This window comes from Cornus florida, unplaced genomic scaffold (assembly GCF_030987335.1).
Source record: "Cornus florida cultivar Cherokee Brave unplaced genomic scaffold, ASM3098733v1 CherokeeBrave_3.0.0_Hap2_Chr08, whole genome shotgun sequence".
Classification (NCBI taxonomy): Eukaryota; Viridiplantae; Streptophyta; class Magnoliopsida; order Cornales; family Cornaceae; genus Cornus; species Cornus florida.
The window spans coordinates 91,994,664-92,016,458 of NW_026775578.1; the positions used below are offsets into that span (position 1 = coordinate 91,994,664).

Below are 21,795 nucleotides of genomic sequence, written 5' to 3' on the forward strand. Positions count from 1 at the left end.
CCATTCTTAACTCTGTAAAAACAACTCCTGAAGGAACAATTATCAAAACAGAAGGAGGTGCAGATATAGAAGATGTAGTTGCTACTCTCATTTTCTCTATCACTAAACAGTTCCTCGGTGACCATTCAATTGTTAGAGACAAGACCTCAGAAATTCTAGCCAACCTTCGATGTCGCAAACTTCAGGATTTCAGATGGTACAAGGATGTCTTCCTCTCAAAGGTCCTCACCAGGACTGATTGTAACCAAGCCTTTTGTAAAGAAAAGTTTATTGTGGACTCCCCAATCTTTTTACTAAGAGAATTCGCAAGCATTTCAGATCAAAACACAATGGCCATATTCCTTATGACTCCCTCACCTATGGTGACATCATTAGTACCATCACAGCTGAAGGAATTGCTTTTTGCACCGATTTCAAACTCCAACAGCAAATTAAGCATGAGAATGCCACTAGCCGAAAAGAATTAGGAACTTTCTGCCAACAATTCGGCTTCAAAAACCTAACCCCTCCTTTCAAACGAAAAAGTCACACCCGCTACAGCAAGCCTTTTCCCAAGAGATACGAAAACAGGTCACGGTATAACAAGAGCAAACCCTCATTTGCAGATAAATATCTCTCCTCTGAGAAAAATAGATAGAAAAATGCCCTTCCTCCAAAGCATTTTCAAAAGAAACCTGCCACCTCAAAAACAGATATAAAATGCTTCAACTGTGGCAAGATGGGTCACTACAAACGCAATTGTAGAGCCAAACAGAAGATCAATGAGCTCGATCTCCCTGAAACCGTCAGGAGCCAACTGATGCAAATTCTTTTAAACTCTTCAGATGAAGAATCCGAACATGATATCAATGGTATTCAAGAAGATGACTATCATGCTGACACAGATTATGATTCTGATTCTTCCAACCCATCTTTGGATGACCAACCTATCAAAACCAAATGCATCTGTATGATTACTAAGGACCAAGAATTCATGTTGGAACTCATTGACAAAATAGAAGATCTTGATCAACGCAAGGAATGCTTAATTAAATTCACTAACAGCATTGGCCAAAGAAATGACAAAGCTCCCGTTATTATACCAAATACTTACAACCTTACTGATATCTTTGAAAGATTTAGTACACAACCCTAGATGCCAATTACGATTCAATATCTCCATAAAGAAATCAAACAAACCAAGCAAGAGATTTCACTCCTAAAGCAAGAGGGCAAGGCTTTGAAAGATTCCACTGCTCATGATATTCTTACCCTCAGAAGCCAAATCCTTTTTCAACAATCCCAGATAGATACCTTACTACCTAAGTCCTCTGCAAAACTTGAACAACAAGTTTATGAAAATCCCACCAAGGACAATGAGACTTACATCAACCTTCTGACCCAGATAACATTTCAGAAATGGCATGTTAATCTAAAAATTGTCATCAACAAAGACTATACCATTCATACAGTGGCTCTCATTTACTCCAGTGCTGATCTCAATTGTATCAATGAAGGACTTGTCCCTACGAAATACTTTGAGAAAACCAAAGAACGGCTTCAAGGTGCTAATGGTTCACGACTCACTGTTCAGTACAAGTTAACCAAAGCCCATGTTTGTAATCAAGGTCTTTGTATTAAAACACCTTTCATCCTTGTCAAAGACCTCAATACCCCTGTTATTTTGGGAACTCCATTTATTTCTCTTCTTTACCCATTCAAAGTTGATAGCCAAGGTATTTCAACAAGTCTAGTTGGACAAGAAATTTGCTTTCTTTTTGCTCATCCTATAGACACCAATGATCTTAATACCATTAAGGATTCCTGTGTTACTCAAGTCCCTGCTGTCAACAGGATTGAAAGCAAAACAAAGCATTTAAACTTTCTCAAACAAGAACTAATCTTCAAACAGATTGAAGAACGACTCAGTCAAAAAAGTCTCCAAGACTCTATTCAAAGGTTCAGATTAAGACTTGAAAGTCAGGTTTGCTCTGATCTCCAAAACGCTTTTTGGCACAGAAGACAACACATTGTTGAATTACCTTATCAAAAATCTTTCAATAAAAAGGATATCCCTACCAAAGCCCGTCCTAGCCAAATGAGTCAAGAACTTCTTAATTACTGTATGAAGGAAGTACAGGAATTATTAAACAAATCCCTCATCCAAAAAAGCCGTTCCCCATGGAGCTGTGCCGTTTTCTATGTCCAAAAGAATGCTGAAATAGAAAGAGGTGTTCTCAGATTAGTTATCAATTACAAGCCCCTCAATGAAGTTCTTCAATGGATCAGGTATCCCTTGCCCAATAAAAAGCACCTAATCCAACGTCTCGTTCATGCAACCGTTTTTTCAAAGTTTGATCTCAAGTCAGGATTTTGGCAAATCCAAATTGCTGAAAAAGATAGATACAAAACAGCTTTCACGGTTCCTTTTGGCCATTACGAATGGAATGTGATGCCTTTCAGATTAAAAAATGCCCCTTCAAAATTCCAAAAAATTATGAATGATATTTTTATTCATCTTACGAATTTTTCAATTGTTTATATTGATGATATACTAATATTTTCTTCTTCTATAGATGCTCATTGGAAACATCTCAATGTTTTTTCTCAAACCATCAAGCATAATGGATTAGTCCTTTCTTTATCAAAGTTAACTTTGTTTCAGACCAAGATTAGGTTCTTAGGTTTCCAGATCCACCAAGGAACTGTCGTCCCAATCAACATATCCATCCAATTTGCTGATAAATTCCCTAATGAAATTAAAGACAAAACCCAGCTTCAAAGATTTTTAGGGTGCCTAAATTATCTCTCTGAGTTTTTAAAGATGCATATGCACAATCATCCTCTTCTCAGAACCCGTCCAAAAAAACCTGGTATGATAAAGTCGAGGAAGATGAAGAAGCTATGTGTGCTAGTCCATCTCCATTAATTACAAACCAGTTTTCAGCCCTAACCACAATTCCCTAACATGTCATAGACATGTCCCCAATCCAGTATGACCCCATCCAATCATACTTACAATCCCAACAACCAGTTTTTCCTCCCCTTCAAAAAACTTATGCTGCAATTTCTTCTGCATCAGATAAAAAATTTCCTCAAGATCTGTTTCACAGTAAGTGGTGGTCAACAATCCCACTAAAAAAAAAATCTCGTTATTTTCAGAAACCAAATTCATCAACCATTTGTGTGGTTGAAAAAGAACTTTTTAACCAAAACCCAGTTTTACTTTCTCAAAACCATTTTGTCAAAGGTTTTCATTATCCAACATCAGATTTTCGGAAAACACAAAATTTTTATGAGTTTCTTTTAGTGGACACTAATTCCATCAAAATTCGAACTCATTCAAAACCAGGTGATGAGTCTTTCATTTCTCACACCACATATACCATTCAAAAAGTCCTTACTCTGGCAGCTTGGGGTAAAAACATCAATGCTCCGAGGCAATTTTCTCAACCTCGCAACCCTCAAACTTTCAATTACTGGGACTATCAGGATGCCTGGTACAATACCTTTTATTTCCAAAATCAGGATTATAGCCATTCCTGGCTTATCCTTTTCCAAAAGAATTTCAATCTAAATGTCCCCAGATGGTTCATTGACTAGTGGCAGATGTTTGGTCCCTGCCAAGAAATCATCCCTGAAACGGTGTCCAAGGGATTTTCAATTTTCAATGAAAAATTCCAAGCTCTTCCTGAGTTTTCTGAATTTCCCAAATCATTCTTATTTTTGCAAATTTTGCATTGTCATGGATAGTTCTATGGCAATTCCAAATCCTCAAAACCCCTTCTAATCTTCCTCTTCTAGGAAGGATTTTCAAAGTCAAATGGTGGGACCAATTCTCTATCAAAGATGTTACTCCAGAAGCAAATTCTGAATGGTTCTCAAAGCACCCTGCAATATTATATTCTAGCTTAGGAGAGTCTTCGGCTTTCCTCCTATCCAAAAGCCAGGCCCAAGCAAAGCTTTCTTTAGCAAAATAACAAGATGAGTATGAAGCCTTCCTCATGGAAGCTTTAGCCCAAGTCAATCCCATAGCCTTCTCAAAATTGGGCTCCAACAGAAGTGAAGGCTCAGGTTCTTTCCATGGTTGCCAAACAGATCTGGCCCAACCCAATTAAGATGACTATTTTGTTATTTTTACCCAACAGCTCCAGTAAACAATATTTTCAAAAATCATCATTTCATTTCAAAAAAGCTTCTAACCTCGGTCATTCAATGCCACTGCATAGCGACAAAAAAAAGAAAAAAGAAAAAGAAAGGCAAAATCTACAGTTTAAAATTTTATTCAACAGTTCTCCATTTTCAGGCTTTTAACACCTTTCAGTGTTCATGACAGACAAGCTTTTCAAAAAAGGAGTCCAAGGCAAGTTAGTGGCCATCACCTCAATTCAGCCTTTTAGGCTTTGCACATGGCCCCCAGCATCATTCAGAATACATCACCTCAAATCAGCCTTTCAGGCTTTGCACATGACCTCCTGCTGCATCCTTATCTCCAAGGAATCCAAAGCTCCCCAAGGCTCCTTCGAGGCCCTATAAATAACAACTCCTCAAGACATTGGAGGCAGGCTCATTTTTCAAGTTTAGATTTTAGTTTCCGTTTCAAAAGTTCTCAGTTCAAATTGTAATCTTTAAGTTTAAGTTTTTAGTTTTACTTCATCCAAAGAGCTCGGCTCAGAACAAAAGTGTTGTATTCAAAGATCAAAGTTGTAAGTTCCATATTTTAATCAAAAGTTCTTCAAAGTTATTTATGTTCTGTTGTTTAATGTTAACTTGCATATTTCCATATTTTATTTCATTATTTCGTTGATTATTTAACCTTTTCAATATTCTGTTTCTCTCATAGTTCATTATCAGTTATTTATCCTAGGTGCTTATGGTATCAGAGCAAGGAATGGTGATAAATATGAATGAAATTTTTATTCATCTTACAAATTTTTCAATTGTTTATATTGATGATATACTAATATTTTCTTCTTCTATAGATGCTCTTTGGGAACATCTCAATGTTTTTGCTCAAACCATCAAGCATAATGGATTAGTCATTTCTTTATCAAAGTTAACTTTCTTTCAGACCAAGATTAGGTTCTTAGGTTTCCAGATCCACCAAGGAACTGTCGTCCCAATCAACAGATCCATCCAATTTGCTGATAAATTCCCTGATGAAATTAAAGACAAAACTCAGCTTCAAATATTTTTAGGGTGCTTAAATTATCTCTCTGAGTTTTTCAAGGATCTTTCCCTTCTTTGTGCTCCACTACGCCAAAGATTAAAAAAGTCCCCTCCCCCATGGTCCGATGAGCATACAAAAACAGTCAGAATCCTTAAAAGCAAAGCAAAAAACCTTCGTTGCCTATCTATTGCTGATCCAGAAGCCTTCAAAATTGAGGAAACTGATGCATCAGAATTAGGATATGGATCCTAAAACAAAAAACAGGTGACAAGGAACAACTAGTTCAGTTCGCCTCTGGCACATGGAACCAAGCACAACAAAAATACTCTACAGTCAAAAAGGAAATTTTATCTATAGTTTTATGCATTTCAAAATTTCAAAGTGACTTACTAAATCAAAATTTTTTAATTCGTGTTGATTGCCAATCTGCAAAAACTGTTTTACAGAAAGATGTTCATAACATAGCCTCAAAACAAATTTTCGCCAGATGGCAAGCTATTCTTTCTGTATTTGACTTTGATATTGAATATATAAAAGGAGAAAACAATTCTCTTCCTGATTTTCTCACCAGGGAATTGTTGCAGGGAAAAACAAGAGCTTAAAGGCGGTTACTATGCCTCCCAAGACAGGTAGAGGAGCCTCAGTTGCAAGCACAAAACCCCACAAAAACAAAAGATGCATATGCACAATCATCCTCTTCTCAGAACCCTTCCAAAAAAACCTGGTATGATAAAGTCGAGGAAGATGAAGAAGCTATGTGTGCTAGTCCATCTCCATTAATTACAAACCAGTTTTCAGCCCTAACCACAATTCCCCAACATGTCATAGACATGTCCCCAATCCAGTATGACCCCATCCAAGCATACTTACAATCCCAACAACCAGTTTTTCCTTCCCTTCAAAAAACTTATGCTGCAATTTCTTCAGCATCAGATAAACAAATTTCCTCAAGATCTGTTTCACAGCAAGTGGTGGTCAACAATCCCACTAAAAAAAAATCTCGTTATTTTCAAAAACCAAATTCATTAACCATTTGTGTGGTTGAAAAAGAACTTTTTAACCAAAACCCAGTTTTACTTTCTCAAAATCATTTTGTCAAAGGTTTTCATTATCCAACATCAGATTTTCGGAAAACACAAAATTTTTATGAGTTTATTTTAGTGGACACTGATTCCATCAAAATTCGAACTCATTCAAAACCAGGTGATAAGTCTTTCATTTCTCACACCACATGTACCATTCAAAAAGTCCTTACTCTGGCAGCCTGGGGTAAAAACATCAATGCTCCGAGGCAATTTTCTTAGCCTCGCAACCCTCAAACTTTCAATTACTGAGACTATCAGGATGCCTGGTACAATACCTTTTATTTCCAAAATCAGGATTATTACCATTCCTGGCTTATCCTTTTCCAAAAGAATTTCAATCAAAATGTCCCCAGATGGTTCATTGACTAGTGGCAGATGTTTGGTCCCTGCAAAGAAATCATCCCTGAAACGATGTCCAAGGGATTTTCAATTTTCAATGAAAATTTCCAAGCTCCTCCTGAGCTTTCCGAATTTCCCAAATCATTCTTATTTTTTGCAAATTTCGCATTGTCATGGATAGTTCTATGGCAATTCCAAATCCTCAAAACCCCTTCTAATCTTCCTCTTCTATGAAGGAATTTCAAAGTCAAATGGTGGGACCAATTCTCTACTAAAGATGTTACTCCAGAAGCAATTTCTGAATGGTTCTCAAAGCACCCTGCAATATCATGATCTGGCTTAGGAGAGTCTTCGGCTTTCCTCCTATTCAAAAGCCAGGCCCAAGCAAAGCTTTCTTCAGCAAAATCCCAAGATGAGTATGAAGCCTTGCTTTAGCCCAAGTCAATCCCATAGCCTTCTCAAAATTGGGCTCCTACAGAAGTGAAGGCTCAGGTTCTTTCCATGGTTCCCAAATAGATCTGGCCTAACCCAATGAAGATGACTGTTTTGGTATTTTTACCCAACAGCTCCAGTAAACAATATTCTCAAAAATCATCATTTCATTTCAAAAAAGCTTCTGACCTCGGTCATTCAATGCCGCTGCATAGCGATAAAAAAAAAAAAGAAAAAAGAAAAAAAAAAAAAAGAAAAAGCAAAATCTACAGTTTAAAATTTTATTTAACAGTTCTCCATTTTCAGGCTTTTAGCACCTTTCGGTGTTCATGACAGACAAGCTTTTAAAAAAAGGAATCCAAGGCAAATCAGTGGCCATCACCTCAATTTAGCCTTTCAGGCTTTGCACATGGCCTCCAGCATCATTCAGAAGACATCACCTCAAATCAGCCTTTCAGGCTTTGCACATGACCTCCTGCTGCATCCTTATCTCCAAGGAATCCAAAGCTCCCCAAGGCTCCTTCGAGGCCCTATAAATAATAGCTCCTCAAGACATTGGAGGCAGGCTCATTTTTCAAGTTTAGATTTTAGTTTCCGTTTCAAAAGTTCTCAGTTCAAATTGTAATCTTTAAGTTTAAGTTTTTAGTTTTACTTCATCCAAGGAGCTCGGCTCAGAACAAAAGTGTTATATTCAAAGATCAAAGTTGTAAGTTGCATATTTTAATCAAAAGTTCTTCAAAGTTATTCATGTTCTGTTGTTTAATGTTAACTTGCATATTCCATATTTTATTTCATTATTTCGTTGATTATTTAACCTTTTCAATATTCTGTTTCTCTCATAGTTCATTATCAGTTATTTATCCTGGGTGCTTATGGTATCAGAGCAAGGAATGGTGATAAATATGAATGATATTTTTATTCATCTTATGAATTTTTCAATTGTTTATATTGATGATATACTAATATTTTCTTCTTCTATAGATGCTCTTTGGAAACATCTCAATTTTTTGCTCAAACCATCAAGCATAATGGATTAGTCCTTTCTTTATCAAAGTTAACTTTGTTTCAGACCATGATTAGGTTCTTAGGTTTCCAGATCCACCAAGGAACTGTCGTCCCAATCAACAGATCCATCCAATTTGCTGATAAATTCCCTGATTAAATTAAAGACAAAACCCAGCTTTAAAGATTTTTAGGGTGCCTAAATTATCTCTCTGAGTTTTTCAAGGATCTTTCCCTTTTTTGTGCTCCACTACGCCAAAGATTAAAAAAGTCCCCTCCCCCATGGTCCGATGAGCATACAAAAACAGTCAGAATCCTTAAAGGCAAAGCAAAAAACCTTCATTGCCTATCTATTGCTGATCCGCCTTCAAAATTGAGGAAACTGATGCATCTGAATTAGGATATGGATCCTAAAACAAAAAACAGGTGACAAGGAACAACTAGTTCAGTTCGCCTCTGGCACATGGAACCAAACACAACAAAATTACTCTACAGTCAAAAAGGAAATTTTATCTATAGTTTTATGCATTTCAAAATTTCAAAGTGACTTACTAAATCAAAAAATTTTAGTTCGTGTTGATTGCCAATTTGCAAAAACTGTTTTACAGAAAGATGTTCATAACATAGCTTGACAACAAATATTGAAGAAAAATTTACAAAGATACAAGAAATTGGGAATTAAAAACCCCTACCATCAAAAATGAAAAAAATCCCCCAAATGAGTTCAAAATTTCGAAATCCCTAGAGTGCACCAAATGATGAATTGCTTGTATCCATGAGAAGATCTCAACAAGCTTTTCGATTTGCTGCAAATGGCACCCAAAAATTTCAAAGGATGAAAGAGTAATTGTAGTTTGAAAATTGTGAAAAAGAAAAAGAAAAAGAGAAGGGAAAAAAAGAGATACTGTTGGGGAGATAGAGAAAGAAATGGAGGCCAAAAAGAATAGCCTCTTGGCCATAAAAGTGTTAATGGAAAGTGGGTCCCACCATTTTAAATTGTCCATCACAATATATATATATATATATTAAAGTCATAAACATTACACTTTTTTATATGCAAAAGAACTAAAAGATGAGAACATGCCACCCAATTCAATTTGGTATAGCTCTATTTTCCATCACTTCTATACTTGAAGTTAGCAAGCCATGTTTGTTGCAATTTTTTTTTGCCTCCATAGCTCTTTTCCATCCCTGTTTTATTTGCAATTTTTGGCTTCTATAGCTTTTTTCGATCCTATTTTCTACAGATTTTCGCTTACAAATAGGGCGGAACCAGTGTATGTCTAGAGGGGCACATACCCTCCTATTCTGACCCCACCCACTATATTATATGCGATTATTTTTAAATTTTCTTTATAAAAATTTGTATATAACGCCCCTTAAAATTATTTTAGTTTCTAAAATTTTCTTTAATTTTTTCTTATTTTCCTATTTCTCTCTTTAGATTCCTATTTCTCTCCTTAGATTCCTAGGAATCTAAGGAGAGAAATAGGAAAATAAGAAAAAAATAATTGTTCTTCTTCTTTTCTTCTTCTTTATCGTATTTTATTTTTTTTGCAATGTGCCTCCTTGAATTGAAATTTTGACTCTGCCACCGCTTACAGAGCTATTTTTTATCTGAATTAAGTTCATAAGCTTTGTTTTTTGGCTCATGGGAGCCCATGCATACACAGTTGGAATGTAATAAAGAGTATCGATTCTATGCCCTTCAAGTACCGAAACATCTTGAGAATTATGATACATCTCATTCAAACTTATTAAATAAATGTCCAATATATGAAGTATTTAATCCTCCAATTATAAATTTTATTCATTAAAATAAATTTAAAATCAGAAAAGGATATTGGCTTTTAGAGCATAAAATGCCAACATCCTTAGTTACAACATCACTTCTTGAAAAGAAAATAAAAAATAAAAATAAAGGAAGAAAGGAAGAATTGAAATTATATGGTTTGCTATTGCATCAACATAATTACCGAAGTCAGAAAATAGCATGTCATTGTTCTATATATTCATGATCATCTTTTCTTGAAAAGGGCCATTGATGAAAGGATAGATGAAACTCCCGAGATTAAGAAGGCAATCAGAAGGAATCCTGTAGAGATATTGGCCATGTTAAAGAAATTATCAGCCTTTGATCGAAATTGGGAAAAATCTGTAACGCCGTAATCTTGGAAGTCATCCTCCAAGTCATCCATACGTTTCTTGAGATCCAATGTTGCACCAAATGCTGCACCAACCCCTGTTGCTAATAGGGATAAGAGAACCTGCCCAATCAATGAAATTTATCAAGCTCATTATTATTATACAATAGTTCTGATCCCCGTTATTCAAAGTTGTCACGCAATGTGTCAAGTGTGTATTTAATGTTTTTGTATTTAAGATATTCTTTTTTTTTTTCTTTTTTCTTTTTTTTTTTGGTGTCTTGTATTGTAACTCTAATATTAATAGCGATCAATTCTGTAAGTAGTAATAGATGCAAAGAAAGGGCTATAGACTTCTCTAAAGAGTATGAAAAAAAAAAAAAAAAAATTGATATATATATATATAGGTGCAAATAAAGCTGACTAACCTTGTCACCATAGAAATCAAAATGGAGAAAGCCACCATGTTTCACTAGGCGCTTCCCCATGCTTACATGGTAAATTGCAAAAGGTATCTGCAAGAGGGTATAGGCCATTCCTATGACTATGGTTGACAACATATACCTGCAGCCATTAATAGATTAAAACCATAATATTAGCTACACATATATATATATATAGAGAGAGAGAGGGAGAGAGAGAGAGAGAGAAATTGCATGTTTTACCGGTAGGCATAAAAATCCTTGAAGTGAATGGTGAATTTGATGAGATCAACCCTAGCAGTGGCAGAGTCTGACGCTATGACGATGAGTGATAATAAAAGAGCAGTCAAAGTGACGCTTCTCATCACTAGTGTGGCTATTGGCAATGTCTTGGAGGCTCTAGGCTGAACCGGAGGCAGAGGGGAAGGCTGAGGTAGAGGTGGAGGTGGACGCTGAGGCTCAGGTGGAGATTCAGGCTGAGACTCGGACTCAGACATTCTCTTAAATTTTGTTATCTTGCTTACTATTTTTTTCCTAACCTTTATAGCTCACACTTTTTGTCATTTTCTTCCCTGGCCAGATGTACAAAGCTTGAATAAAATATTTGCTCTGTATAATCATAGTTTGTGTTTACAAGATGGATTTTGGTTTCACATGATGTAAACATAGATGGAACATTGGCCAGACAAGAACTATATTGAAACACTAGATAAATTGAACACAACCAAATCATTTTAATTAATAAAAACTTCTCTTTTTAAACGATAAATCTCAAACTTTTTATTTTCTTTTTGTTGATTTTCCAGTTGTATGACATATAAGCTTTTGATAACTTTTCTCTCGCCTCTCACTAACCCCTTCAGCCTAACCCCTTCAGCCGTCACCCTCTGCCCTTCGTTTTCTACCTTCTCTTCCTTCTACTTCCTCCCCACTCTCTTTCATGGGAGTGGGGAGGAGCCGATTGTTGCCACCCACTATATAATAAACTCAACATATTGTAAGTAGTTGATCGGTGGGTGGTTTCACGCCGTTTTGCTATTGTTTGTTCAGATCTACTCCTGCTTAATTGGCTTATTTTCTGGCTCGACGGAGTGGATTTGTTATTTTGTCTCCGGTTAAATATCTGTTCTATGTCAGATTTTGTTATTCCCGCCTTCTTGTGCGAGGTTAGGTGGTTTTTCCTCCAGTCGGCGGTGCCTTGTGAATGTAGCCTTGGAGGTGTTACCTTGATGACGGCCTGATCTTTGGATCACTTCCGCTTGCTGCTTTCCTCTCTTTGGTGGTTTCCGCTGTTGTATGCTGATTTGTTTCTTAACAAATCTGGAGCTGGTTCTTTCGTATTTTTTTCTTTTGTTGCTTCATGATTTGTTTGTCGTATAATCATTTTTGACAACTTTTGTTGATACCGTATAATTGCTTTTCTTGTCAGGATAAAATATAATAATAAAAAATTAAAGAAAAAAACACATAAGCTTGATGACTCCGCATTGGAACTCAATCATTGTACAACTCTTAGAAAACCCTCCTCGTCTTTGCTAAACAAGATCAGAAACACCTCTTTTGCATCGATATAGAGCCGTCATTATAATGAGGACAAATTTGTTTTAGTGGTACGAAGCTTCTCGTGGGTTTCAGTGATGGATCGATACATGCCATTGCATACAAAATCACTAATAGAAGTTTAAAATTTTTAATTTAAATACTGGTTAATTTGTTAGAGCTACTTGTTGTGTTGGGAAAAAAAGAATTTTGGACTTTTATTAGTGATAATAGCTGCATAAATCTATCTAAAAATGAATTTTTGTATAAAAATACAATCTACATGTAAAAATAAATATTATACTTAAATTGTAAAATATAGGTGTCGGTTTGATAACTCAATTCACTACTTTTTGAAATAATGAAATAAAATGTGGATATCAATTAAAAGAATAAGTAATTCCTAAAATTAGGTAAGTAAGAGACTTCAAACATCACTGAATATGAAACACTTAAAATTCAAAAATAATATCCAATAGATCCTAAATTTATAACCGAACAATACTTGAAATTTTCTGTTTTTCAAACATTTTAGTAAAAATAATCAACAATAATGAATATTTTGTTGTGACACAAACAAAACTGAATTGTATTGAAAATGGCGTGTGTAAAACCTATACATCTCTTATTATCAGAAATTAACATGGAATTGACCTTTTGGACTTGTAATTGAGATCCAAATTAATTCAAATTTTAAACTACTTTTTTTCTAATTTATGCTGTCAAAAATAAATTAATATAATCGGTTGACGTCTCCTCTTATGTGACTTTAAATATCAAGGATTACAGCAAAAACAGAAGTAATCATGCTGATTGATATGTCAGATTTTTAATTCATGCCAGCTACAAACCTTCAAATGGGTACATTTTTATTTAACATCAGCTTGGCAATTTTGTTCTTGGATTTGTACATAGATACAAAAGAAGAGACAAATTAGCGGACTCATAATTTCTACTTTGCAGTACATACTTCTTAAATATCAACAAAGGTAAAATGTAAGAAAATAATAATGTATTGACTAGAAGAGTTGAAATGTACTCTGATTAATTGTGCTCAAGGGAGACTTTTCAAATTAGGAGTCATACAACCTGTCCATGGAAGCTCTTTAGCATGTGACATATAAATATATAATGTTGGCAATTTCATAATCAAAATTTGATGATTGAGTTTTACTTTTTGTTTATTTTGAGTCTCGATTTTTTGGAGTTAAAGTGCAAGTGCCTCTTATCGTTAAATTCATTAAGAACATTATTTAGAATAGGTAAGTGAGTTAGGAACACTCGTGAGTATCTCTAAAGTTGGGTATGATAGCTTAGGTTGGAAATAGCATTCAACAAAGTCCAACTAGTTGCACTTCCTGCACCAAATTAGCTCTCGGGATAAGTAGAGCCAGCTAAATTTTCAAGTAGAATGGTTGACTTTGAAGTAGAACTGATTGCATTTCCCTGAAGGTACGAAAAATCAAATTTTGGTAACTTTTTTTGTTTTTACCCAATCTTGTAGGACAGTCCTTGCCTGATTTTATAAGATATTTTTGTCTATCATAAGGACTCTCTAATATATCTATAACATATTTCACAAATCATATGAGAGAGTTTTGAGAGATTGATTGCTCTAATTGGAAAAACAAGGGTTTTCATCTTTTACTTATTATTGAAACTTTTTTATAGAATTTTCAGAGAAATCTTATTATTTATTTTTTAGAGAACACACTTAAAAATACGAGAGTGTTTAGGATGATGTTCTTCTACTGATCATCACGGAATCTTCAGAATCAACATCAGATTACAAGTTGGTCATGTTGGGTTTTGTTACTTGAATTCAGTGTGTGAGAAATGGTCTGGCAGAAGTGAACAACTTAAAGTTATTTGGAACCAGTTCCAACTTTTTCTTGAACCAGTTGAACATGATAACCCTAATTGAATCAATTCAAGAGAAGACTTCTATTTTAGAGTTGAAGACTGATATGGTAACTCCTTATGGACAAATTGGGGAATACTTGTCCAACAAGGAATTTGGTTTAAAGACTCTATAAATACAGATATGTGTGAGAGATTTAGAGAAAAGAGAAAAGATGTAAGGGGTTTAATGGTAAATTTTGTGAGGAAAGGTGGGAGTCTATGTAATTCTCGAGTATATAGACGTAACCTCAAAAGAGATGATGAATGGGTGAGTGAGGTTTTGAAATCTTGTTGTATATTCTCTTCCTTGATTCATACTAATGGAAATCTCTCTTTCCATGGACGTAGCCCTAGACTTAGGTGACCCATAAAAAATATTATGTTGTGTGTGGATATGTATGATTGCTATCTCCATATATGTGATGATGCTTCCGCTGTATATGATGAAGGAGGGATTTAACTCTTAACAAAAGTTATGGCGTCGCAGTTTTTCTCCCCTTCCCTTTTCCCCTCAAGGCTAGGAGAGGAATCCACTCGCAAGCTTTGGTCCCTCAAGGGTCAGTTCGTCGTTATGTACTGGCATTTATGTGCAATGAAGTTGTGATTTGGAACTTATTCTTTATAAGGCCAAATTCAGAGATTGTGAAAGCGTCACCACCTAACTTTGAGTTCTGGTGTGTCCGGTTACCAATGGTTTGAAAGAATTTGGTTTGAATTTTGGGGCCATGGATGACTCGTGGTCTACTCTACCAAAGGTTGGATTCGAGGGTTTCTTTACGCTTGGGGAAGGTATTAGCACCCCAAGATGCCCGTACTAAGTATAGTTACCTATACTCTGTGCTAAATTCCATTTCCATTCATATGATTATATGACGGTAAAAAAGAAGGTACATGCATGCATTTTCAGTCATTTGGTGGTGGATGGTTGTAACGACCCGACCCGAGAGTCCGAATCGCTATCCAGGTCCTTACTCGAACCCGAGGTTCACTAAGGGCAAAATAGTCAGTATGCACCTTACCAAGAATTAGGAGTCATAATTAAGTCATACTAGTCATTTATAACCACATTGAATCATTAAAGAATTAGTAAATCCAACTTCTGGTTCATCGTGGAACGCTAGGCTCATAAGGGGTAAAATAGTCATTTCAAGTTAAAATTATAAAATGAGATTGATGCCAATGGAAAGGTGGCTCAAAATGCATCAATATAGACTCAAGAATGGCTTAATTTGGGTTAGAAATAACCAAGTTATGATTGTTTGAAGTCTGGTTAATCCAAGCGATTTTGACAACCTCAAAATTTTCTAAGTCTGGGAAAATCCAATCGATCAGATTGAAATCCAATTAATTGGACCGAGAGAAGATTTTAGGGAGATTTCAAAATAATCTAAGTATGGAAAAATCCGATCGATCGGATTAAACCTAACAATTTTCGCAATGACCATTTTTTTATTATTCTCTCCTTTAAATCATAAATTGGTCATTTAGACCAACCCAAACCTGTCCCAAAACATTCATATACATAGATAATAAAACATTCAAACGTCATTGTTGATCAATTACATCATTAATACATCAAGTAGATTCTTATACATTGATCATGCATCAAAATAAGTTTATCGTACATCATTGAATCATTTAAGGCTCTAGAATAGCATATAAATCAAACTATGACCTTAAGAGAGAGTAATTAGATCTCAAACTCATTTTTATCTTAAAAATAGATACATTGTGAACAATTACAAAACTATCAAAATAATATAAGTTTGATTACAACAAAAGATATAATCATCAAAATGTTTTAAACGTTTAGTCGACAAAAGAAATCCTCAATGTTGTCATGTATGAGGTTGTGGGTCGTCCATGATTTCTTTCCCGTTTCCTGAAAAATATTAAGTAGAGAGTTGAGTACAATGGCTCAGTAGAGATTGCTTAAATGGCATCTCCTAAAATTAAGTAGATGAAATACATACTTAGACACATCAAGGAATAGAGTAGGAGAATGGGGGCCATGTCAGGATCACACATCATCAACAAATAACAAGTAGCCTATCGTCAACTATTTGAAGCGATGCAATGCATAAAATGACTTATGCAACGCATACCACACACACACCCTCACATATCCACACACTCATACTAAAAATGTGCTAACTAACTGGACTTTGGTACATCTGCCATCCCTAGGGAGAATTTGCTAGTCGTCCTTGGCAAAGGGTAACTCCCAACTACCATTTGGGGCCCGAGTTGGCTAAATTACTCATGGGTACCTCCCATGTCCCTATTAACTAGCTAGCACCACCGGAAAAAGGTTACTTTTCCAACTACCGGGTTTAGAAAAAATTGTTCATCAAAACTTCTTCAAAATTCACCTTTCATATTCTACATTTCCTTACAACACACCCAATGCTCAATGATGATGCAATGTCGTCAATGTCATGCTCACAATGTATAACATGCTTCAATAATCATTATTATCAATTCGTAATCACAATTCTAACTTCATATGAATTTAACGATTAAATACTCATATTGGCAATTCTACAGCACAAGGCATACATGATAATTTATACATTATCAAAGCCATACATCATAAATTTGTTCTCTATATTCTCACATATGAAATCAAATAGCATGAATCACCATATAATCATTTAGAAACATATAACCACATGCATAACAACATCAATTTACAACACACATAACCCTAACATGCATCTATACAATTGGCCTCAAATTAGCCTGTAAAAAGTAGGGAAAAACATGATTTTGACCATAAAATTAGAGGACTATCCAAGTTAGACAACTCTACCTTCAATTATGCAAAAGCCCCAAATTTTCAAAAATCCCAATGTCACCCAAATGGAACTTCGCTCCAATCAAATCGAAGTTCTCGTCGAGCTCTACAACTTTGCCTTCTATGGCAAAAATCAAATCATAAAGGAAGGAGGTGAAATTGAAGCTTGAAGGTGCAAATTTAGAGAGAGAAAAAGTTTAGAGAGATAAAGAAGTTGGTCTCGGTTCCAGGAGGAGCAAGAAATGAACAAAATCTAGTCATTTGGCCTTTCTGTAATCCCTTGGTCAAAGTGGGCCCCATTTAACCTCAAAAATGACTAAAAGGCCCTTATATGCAAATACACATAATATGCATGCTACAAATATGTAATAAGACACAATCACATAGATACCCTCCAAATAATAAAATATGAAATGTAATGAACACGAAAAATAGCCTCGAGTACTAAAAAAACTGAGGGTGGGACCCACACGGAACCTATCGGACTAAAATCCCGAAAAATGGTAAAATAACTAAAAATATTGATGTGACCCGAGCGTGTGCACAAAATAATGCATAACACTTTGAGTTTGGAAATAAGTGTCAAGTGGGCATCATACTTAATAATTTATAAAACCGCTTAACACCTATACTATATTGTATGAGTGAGAAGGGATCGTCCCAAGAGATTATACGTGTTGGAATTTAATTTCAACTCTAATGTATCAATTGATTGTAAAGGCGGGTTGGGTTGGTTGATTACACTAAGATGCAATTAATTAAAATGCAAGCAAAGTAAACTACTGAGAGATAGGGATTTAAGAGATATGAAGAGAGGTCTTAGGGTGTTGGAATCACCACTAAGCTCATGTAATTAACCACTTGCTTTCCATCAATGGGGAATATATTGTTGCAATCTAGATGTGGCCACAAACATAAACACAATTTGCATGTAAAAGTGCGGACTATCGAATGCAAGTATAAATTGTCTAACTAACCAACAAGTAAACTATATGTAGAACAACCCACCAAGACAAAGGCATAATCCACCAATTAGTTAACAAATGTATCTAATGAGAGCTCACATCAATTTAAAGAATCATGAAATTTGCAATAATAAGTGTAGAGTATCAAATCAAGCATAGATTGTCTACCTACCTACAAACATGAATTAAGTTGTAGAATAACCCATTAAGTGTAAGCATAATCCATCAAATTAATTTACAAACCCATTCAGTGAAAACTGTGCTTAGCCATCACTAAATCCTTAATTAATCACACATAAACATTCAACCAACATAGAGAATCTAATGTAAAGAGCAATTCCTAAATAATCACACATAAGACAATATGTAATTAAAATAGAGAATTACTAGGAAGAATAAAATCAACAATCACAAGGATAACCATTAATTACAACTATATATATAAATCCCCAAAAATAGAGATATAAGGGTTTAGATTACACAAGACTTAGGGCTCATCCAAGCCCTAACTGAAAAGCTTAGTCAATCATGGAGGAGGTGGATGTGGTCATCAAGCCCTCAAAGGCAAGCTCCAAACATGACTCCATCTTCTTCTTCCTCTCTTTCTTCTTCTTCTTTGAAGCTATAGAGAGAGTGTGTGTGTAGATCTTCTTGTGTTCTTGGTGCCTCCACTGTTCTCTTTATTCTCAAAACCCTAATCTCTAACCTTTCTAGAGAGAGAACACTAACTATTATAATGTATTGCAGTGTAAAATAAAACATAATCCTCCTTTACATATGGTCCAATTGGCCTTTTATATGTGGCACTTGGAGTCCAAATAAGTCAGGAAATAAGCCTTGAAAATATCTAATCATACAGCCCTTTCGTCCATGAAGTACTAAAACTACTTTCAGCACGATCGTTCGCAAGTATGGTTCGATCGATCAGAGCTCGATCGATCAAAGTTGTGGTTCGATCGATCATAGTATGTCGGCGCATAACGTGGATAAGGACAAAGGCTAAGATATTTATGGGGATAAGGACAAAATTAGTTATAAAGATAAGATCAAAAGGTTCGATCAATTAGCGTTCGATCATTCAGAGTAGGAAATTTTGAGCATCAGCCTCCTTTTGCTCCAGCTTCTCACCAAAACTCAGTTTAATGCCTTAATGGACCGAAATTATCCTGTTTAAACCTTATTGACCTGAAATCGACAAAAATACAAATTAGAACTAAAATGGTAAAATAATGATAGATGAAATGACTAAAATACCCTAGCTTAAGTGCAAAAATGTGCAACATTTCAGCACTTATCTCAGCCCCAAATTTAGATATTGCTAGTCCCTAACAATGAACTATGAAGTAAAAAGGAAAAGAATAACTAAACAACTACGAACTAGAAAGCAATAAAAGGAAAATGTCACACGATTGCATTTAATACATGCAACAAGCCATTTAAACCCCTAGGTTACCGTTAGTGGATGAGTGAACTCTCGTGAGGGTTTTCAGAAATGATACCCACAAACATTAAGCTCTTTCTCATTTAAGAGGCACCAACATTTCGAACAAGCATTAAAAGAAAAGTAACTCAAGTATGCCTTTTTTTAAGCATTTCTAAACAATTTCCAAACTTCCAAAAACAAGCAAACAAATATGGTCTTCCATACATCAAGCAAGATAATAATGCAAATCAAATCAACTCTAGCATCTTTTTGAGTGAACCGGCATCAAATATGTTGCGATCTTAACAAATCAATGAAATGGGCACAACTGGTGCGCACAAATCAAGTAGCAATCATCAAAACAAATAATGAACCTCTTTATTTAATTTATTGAAATGCTCGCTTTGTTTTTCTTTTTCTCTTTCTTTATTTTTTTTTATAGGATCAAATACAAGAGTATGGTGCAATGTAATCATCTCTTCACCTCCTATCCAAGGAAGAAACTCGCGAAACAAGAACGCATCCAAGGGATATGACAGATCCTAAGAGACAATGTAAAAACCTGACATAAAGTAAACAAGTAGCATGCAACATAGCATAACTATCTACTAACACAAGTAGTAAACAAGTTGCCACATAAGCAAATAGGCATGTTATCAAATCAAACATGTTACCAAGAACCACGCAGACATGTTATCACACCAGAACATGATAGTGACACAGAACATGTTATCAGGAAGCATATATACACAAAAGCATGCTCAACCATTGATAGATGTCTCAAAACACCCGAATATGTGAACATGTTATCATACAAGACATGTTATCAAACAAAGAATGTTATCAAGATATAAATGACACATCAAAGCAAAAAAACGTGAGCATGATATGCACCTAAAACCCGTCGTCCAAGGTATTCGAACCCGAACACTCTGATACCACCTGTGACGACCCAAATTTTTAAGCCAAATTGTCCTGTGATGAACCAAAGGTTGACCCGATAACGGATCCGAATACGGAAGCAAAAATAGAAAACAAGACTCTAAGAAGTCAAAGTAACCTTCTATGAGGTCTTGAAACTGAATAAGAACTAATACGGGAATGAATGATCAGAAAAAGACCGAATAGGCCCCCAAGGACAAAATCGTTATTTCTGAAAATATAAAATCTGATGCTACTGAGCACACCACTAGAAAGACAACAAAAATATAATCAAATTAGACCTAAGAATCACTTGATTCGGAGTCCGGATGAAGAAGATATGAAACTCCAAAGTTTCATAAAAATCACATTTTTGGGTTTGAAATCAATGCAGCAAGGGTACTTCGCAAGGGGTAAAAATGTCTTTTCAGAAAAAATTAGATGCAACTGAGCATACCGTTAGATAGACCGGGAAAAATTAATGAATCTAGACTCAAGAATCACTTGATTCGGAGTCCGGACGAAGAAGATATAAAACGTCAAAGTTTCATAAAAATCAACTTTTGTGTTTAAAATCAGTGCAGCAAGGGTACTTTACAAAGGGTAAAATGGTCTTTTAAGATATAATTTGATGCAAACGTGCATACCGTTATATAAACCAGCAAAAACTAATAAACTTAGAATCAAAAATCACTTGATTTGGAGTCGGGACGAAGAAGATATGAAGCCTCAAAGTTTCAAAAAAAATAACTTTCTGGGTTCAAATCTGGGCAGGACCTGCACAGATTTTTGGACTTCAAATGTGGTTTTGAGGGCTTAAAACACATTTTTTGGCAAAAAGTTGTGAACAAACCCCCCCCCCCCCCTCCCCCAAAATCATGTTTTCTACATGACCATGTCAAGAGAAGATTTTATTTTACAAGTGAAATACCCGATATGCCCCTTAGATCAGCACTTTATCTGGAAAAACCTGGAACGACCAGATTTTCCAGATCTGCGAGTTATTTTCGGCATCAAGATGATTTTTTTTGTAAAAACACGAAGAAGAACCCCCCCCCCCCCCCTAAAAACACGTTTTCTACCCGGACCATAGATGAAAATGAAAAATAAACACTATGAAGTACCCAGAATGCCCCTAGATCAGGAAAGGGCAAGAGGATTAAAAAGCTGCTATATGTATAACAGAAAGCTGAACTTTGTACAGGATTTCCGTCACCAAGGCGACATTTTCTAGAAAAACACGAAAAATAAACCCCCCATAAATCATGTTTTCTATTTAACCATTTTGAAAGAAGGAAATAAAACTGAATTGAAAAGTCTAGAATACCCCTAGATCAGAATATGCAACAAAAACGCAAAATGAAATCGTAGGAGGCTCAAAACACAAATGATGAGGTTTTGCCCGGAAACGACTATGCACGCAAATGTAACTTACCTATTTAGACGCTCTACAATAGTCCATGGCTTAAAAATATAGCCCACGCAAAATCCGACCCTCAAAAGGGCAAAAAGGCAAAAAGGGCTTGGAATGGAAAACATGGAATCCAAAAATGCAAAACGGGATCAAATGACCGTTTGGCCCTTGGCCACACTTCATACAAGATTAATAAGACCCTATAAAAGAATGAAAATGGAATTCCCACACCCGATGCAACCGTGGTGAAGCAATGACTTG

At 35.5% G+C, this 21,795-nt stretch overlaps 2 protein-coding genes across 2 annotated transcripts; one reads left to right on the top strand and one right to left on the bottom strand.

Annotated features, from left to right (window-relative positions):
• The first annotated feature begins 1,135 nt into the window (after positions 1-1,135).
• On the top strand, positions 1,136-2,612 carry LOC132270583 (uncharacterized). The gene is made up of 2 exons (XM_059771762.1): positions 1,136-2,428; positions 2,556-2,612. The coding sequence occupies exons 1-2, from the start codon at positions 1,136-1,138 to the stop codon at positions 2,610-2,612; spliced, it is 1,350 nt and encodes a 449-aa protein (XP_059627745.1).
• Positions 2,613-10,025: 7,413 nt separating this feature from the next.
• LOC132270584 (CASP-like protein 4D1) lies at positions 10,026-11,070 on the bottom strand. The gene is made up of 3 exons (XM_059771763.1): positions 10,817-11,070; positions 10,580-10,715; positions 10,026-10,274 (listed from the first exon to the last, which is right to left on the bottom strand). Exons 1-3 carry the CDS (start codon positions 11,068-11,070, stop codon positions 10,026-10,028), a joined length of 639 nt encoding a protein of 212 aa, XP_059627746.1.
• Positions 11,071-21,795: the final 10,725 nt, after the last annotated feature.